General features: G+C 40.7%; 1 protein-coding gene across 1 annotated transcript in view; it reads left to right on the top strand.

The window, feature by feature from the left end:
• LOC110459663 overlaps window positions 1–5,118 on the top strand; it is a gene marked incomplete at its 3' end in the record, with an annotated part of 17,979 nt that extends 12,861 nt beyond the window's left edge. The window contains exon 2 of the mRNA XM_021512020.1: window positions 3,879–5,118. Within this exon, the coding sequence (XP_021367695.1) occupies window positions 3,879–5,118 (1,240 nt within the window). The remainder of the gene's footprint in view (window positions 1–3,878) is intronic.
• Window positions 5,119–5,350: the final 232 nt, after the last annotated feature.

The following is a 5,350-nucleotide window of genomic DNA, read 5'->3' as shown; positions in this document are numbered from 1 at the left end:
AAATGTCACAAATACAGGGTTAATGTCATCAGTACAGGGTTAATGCAACAGATACAGGGTTAATGTCACAAATACAGGGTTAATGTCACAAATAAAGGGTTAATGTCACTGGTACAGGGTTAATGTCACAAATACAGGTTTAATGTCATCATTACAGGTTTAATGTCACCAGTAATGTCACAAATACAGGATTAATTTCATCAGTACAGGGTAAATGTCACCGGTACAGGGTTAATGTCACATGTACAGGGTTAATGTCGTCAGAACAGGGTAAATGCAACAGAGACAGGGTTAATGTCACAAGGACAGGGGTAATGTTACAATTACAGGGTTAATGCCATCAGTACAGGGTAAAGGTCACTGGTACAGGGTTAATGTTACGGGTACAGGGTTAATGTTATCAGGACAGGGTAAATGTCATCAGTACAGGGAAAATGTCACCGGTACATGTTTAATGTCACAGTTACAGGGTTAATGTCACTAATACAGGGTTAATGTCGTCAGAACAGGGTAAATGCAACAGATACAGGGTTAATGTCACCGGTACATTGTTAATGTCATCAGTTCAGGGTAAATGCAACAGATACAGGGTTAATGTAACAGGTACAGGGTTAGTGTCATCGGTACAGGAATAATGTCATCAGTACAGGGTTAATGTTACAGGTACAGGGTTAATGTCACAGGTACAGGGTTAATGTCACAGGTACAGGGTTAGGTTAATGTTACAGGTACAGGGTTGATGTCACAGGTACAGGGTCAATGTTAGGGGGTTATACTGGAATCAGCTTGTCTGTCGATCTGTCTGTCTCTCTGTAGAAATATTTTGTTGTATATCCAGGTATTATTTTTTCATTCTGACCATTTTTAGCTCACCTGGTCCGAAGGTGAGCTAAAAATGGTGAGCTTATGCCATACCACATCGTCCGTTGTCCGTCATCCGTCAACTTTACACTACTAGTCATGAACCACGGAGCGGATTTTAACAAAATTTGGTGTGGAACATCATAGGGTGAAGAAAAACCAACTTTGTTTAAATGGTGGGTCTGGCCCCCCAGGGGCCTGAGGGGCGGGGCCCATTGGGGGAATATAGCAAATTATTCTTAAAAATCCTTCTTTTTCTGTAGGAATGAAAGGATGTGGTCCATATTTATTGTGGATCATCCTTGGAGGGGAACCAACTTTGTATAGGCGATGGGTCTTGCCCGACCCCAGGGGCCTGAGGGGTGGGGCCAAATAGGGGGAATATTGAAAATTATTCTTTAAAATCCTTCTTCTTCTGTAGGAATGAAAGGATTTGGTCCATATTTATTGTGGATCATCCTTGGAGGGGAACCAACTTTGTATAAGCGATGGGTCTTGCCCCACCCCAGGGGCCTGAGGGGCAGGGCCCAATAGGGGAAATATAGCAAATTCTTTAAAATCCTTCTTCCGTATGAATGAAAGGATTTGGTCCATATTTGGTATGGAGCATCCTTATGTGAAAAGGAACCAATTTTGCATCAACGGTGGGTCTGAACCCTTGGGGGCAGAGGATGGGGCCCAATAGGGGAAACATAGCAAATTCTTCAAAATCCTCTTTTCCCTGTAGAAATGACGTGATTTTGTCAAATTGTATATAAATATAACTCCTGACTAACCATGTAATAAGGGTGTGCGGTGCACCGAAATTATCGGTGCTTCGCAAATCAGAACTTCAGAATCGAATCACCGATAAGGATTTCCGGCAACCGGTTCGGTTCGGTTCCAATATTTGATACTAAGCGTGAGTGTACGCACAATAATTTTGTACAATGTTAAGTCATTGTTGTAGCATGTTTATATCTTAAATGATGATATTCAGAAGATTGAAAGTGACTGTCAGAATTTCCCGCGAATGATGGAAGTCCGGTTGTAAACAATGTATGCAGCGCACCAAGCGGCGAATATAATTACTACGAGAGGTAATGAGTCCGCACTGTCCTACGATAATCCCCGGACTATCCGTATCCTCGGGGCTGATTATCACTATACTGCATAATCGATCATGAATGACGGAAAAAAACGGCAGACTCTATTTGGATTTCAGTCGTCAGCTAAAGACGACAACTTTCAGTTCATATTACTACATAATGACTGTCTGTGCCCAGTGTGGGTAAGTTACATGATCTCTGTTTCAGTAATACGCGCCATTTTTGAAAACGTAATCAAAACACTGACATTTGAGTTTGAATTACGTTTTCTTGTGCAATTTCAACTTAAAAACGAATCATCTGTAGAAATAAACTGGTGCATGCCTGCATGGCTAAGAATACATCGTTGTTATAACTGATTTTTTGGCACATTTATTGAAGTATAAGCATTTTTGCCAAAAGTGATCCGATTTGGGTACTGGTCCGATTTGGATACTGCCTCCTTACACAATTTTCATTCTGTTACTGACTAATTCTAGGTGTTTTTATTCTATGACAAACTGGAAATATGAAATATATAAAACCTGTAAAAATGACATTGCTACAATTAGTTAACAATTTTGTGATGATATTACATACCCATGGGGATTAAGATAAGGTGTACCCCTAATATATGCAGCCATACCCCCATTTTGAGAGGTATGGGGTACAAAAAAAACCAATTACAAAAGTGACGGGGAACACTGCATTCAAATACCGAACAGTGTCTACGTCTTTGATGTCAAATCTTTTAAAAAGAAAGCATGGCATTTCAATTAATGACTCGCAGCAATCAATATCAACCCGATCTACCCCTAGCAGTGAAAACATTTTAACTTATTTTTTTCAAATTTACATGTTTTTATTCAACCTTTTGCATATTATACATTTGACAGTATATTGTACATGTTAAAATTATTATATCTGGTATATAAATATATAGATCTGTGAACAATATACAATGAAAATTTCCTCTTGACTGCCCATCTTATATTTTTCCTGGACACTGTTTTTTTTTTTTTTTTTTTTATTAATGACTCAGGAAGGTGTTTACTGTATTTTTGTTCCCGTTATATGGTATTTAATATAGTTATCAGGCATTCAAAAGAATTCATTGTGCATGTAAAAAAATTTTTTTTTTTTTTTTTTTTGGTAAAAACTTTAATATGTTACCATGGCTACTTTATAAACTGTTACTTTTGTTTTGTTATACCTTAAATAAAGGTTTTATACTTGATTCTTATGTTTTTATGAGAAAGTGTGTATCAAGTGAATCGATTCGAAAAAATTGATTCGAAGGGATCGAAATCGAAATCGAACCGATTCGAAAAAATCCTGATTCGTCCCAGCCCTACCATGTAATACATGTACACTACCAGCAACATCTAGCTATTCCAACTTCAATTTTGCTAACGTTTCCAGGTGAGCAATAAAGGCCCTCTGGGCCTTTTGTTTACGGAGTTATGGCCCTTTGTTGAACCTAACCACTGATTGGAATTTTACTAAATTTGACTGGAAGCATCCTTAGGTGGTGGGGAATCAAAATTGTACAAATTGTGGGGCTGACCCCCCAGAGGGCTGAGGGGCTGGGCAAAAAGGGGGCAATTTTGCTATATTGCTTTAAGCAACTTCTTCTCTGGAACTAAGAGAATGATATATATCAACCATATTTGACTGGAAGCATCCCTAGGTGGTGGAGATTTAAAATTGTACAAATGGTGGGGCTGACCATCCAGGGGGCTGAGGGGCGGGGCCAAAAGGGGGCAATTTGGCTATATTGCTACAAACCACTTCTCCTGTAGAACTGGTTTATATAGTAGCGGGGGGTATTAGTTAGCCTTTGGCTTACAGTTCTAGTTTTATTTTGATTTAACATTTTTTGAAAGGAAATGGATGTCTACAAGTTCTGTTAGATTATGAACATTTTGCTGATGAAGATTTGTCTTACAGAGCAATGGCCCGACACTGATCCTGACCTGGATACCCAACTCCTCACTGAAAAAAAATCCCCGCAGCATAGAGAACAGCCCCAACCGCGCAGATGTTTCCACACCCAAGGTCAGTCCACGGCGCCCCCCTCGGCCAGACTTTGCCCGGTCCGACCAGCCAACGCCTTCACCAAGCAGCTCGCCCCAGGGATCGTGTGTGTCGGTAAGCAGTGATGTGTGTGGTGTTGCTACTTATGATATGCCCAGCACTAAGGCACAAAAGCGTTTTAATTTTGACAATGGCAGCGTCCACTCTGAGTGTTCCCGTGATGATTATTGTGATAGCTGGGCCCAACCTGAAGACTTTGTGCGCAAATTAAGTACCAGCAATAAGTCCCAAACCGACTCTGGGATAGGTCCTGATGAGGTATTACAGAACAATGAGTTACCTAGTGTAAGTAAAGGAGTAGGTAAGGTAGGGCTTACAGTCAATAATCTTCATAGTCAGAAAGAGGGCAATACCAATGTTACACCATGTACACCCAGCTCGCCAGACACCAGTGATGGTCTTACTCCGGAGGAGCAGCTGGCGGTCATGCTCAATAGAAACAAACTGCGTGCAGCGCCCACACGAGATCGCATAGACTCTAATAAGTCTGTGAGCATTGAAATGAATGGTGACAACTTGGTGGTGGTTACAGAGGAAGTAGATAGTGAGGAGAAGTACGACTTCCAGGACTGTAACATCAACAAAAATCACAATAAATTTGACAGCAGCAGTTCTACAGATGTGGAGCAAAACAGTCTGAGTTCTGACTCATCTCATCCAAGTCCATCAGGGAGACGCTACCATAACATGTTGGAGGAACTCCGGGAGGATATACATACAAATGGCCATGTTGACCAGGAACCATTGACATCATGTCAAAGGTCAAATGTTCCTACTGACTTACAACTAGTCCAAACATCATCTACAGAAAATCATCATCATGGTGCTAATTTGCCAAGGCCAGACATCAGTGTAACAAGGTACCGTCTGTCTTCCTCCTCCTCCTCTAGTACCTCTGGGCCTGACTCGGGCCCACCTAGCCCCTCCCTGGTGTCCTCCCCAGACTGGGACCAGCCGTCAGACACACCCTCAAGCTGTGAGTCGGGTGCACACAACCTCACTTTCCCAAACAACTCTCTTGGCGTGGTAGGAGCACGAGGGGAACATAAAAGTGCCAAGGATCAAGTGTGTGGGGTGTTCTCTGTGGATTTGGGTAAGTATATCGACTTAAGTCTAATAATGGTAAATATCACTAAATATATCAAAAATAGGCCACAAAACTTATGTTTTCTTTTTATTTCACTTATTAAGTGTCCCTCAGCAAATTTTCATAATAATTGTAAACAGACATAAGATAAGTTATTCATAAAATTATCATTTATGATCTTATTGATGATATGGAACCGAAATCAGGGAAACAATAATTATCTTCAAGCCTTTTTAAG

Source organism: Mizuhopecten yessoensis, unplaced genomic scaffold (genome assembly GCF_002113885.1).
Source record: "Mizuhopecten yessoensis strain PY_sf001 unplaced genomic scaffold, ASM211388v2 scaffold10179, whole genome shotgun sequence".
In the NCBI taxonomy this organism is placed as follows: Eukaryota; Metazoa; Mollusca; class Bivalvia; order Pectinida; family Pectinidae; genus Mizuhopecten; species Mizuhopecten yessoensis.
This window is presented reverse-complemented; position numbering and strand designations above follow the sequence as displayed.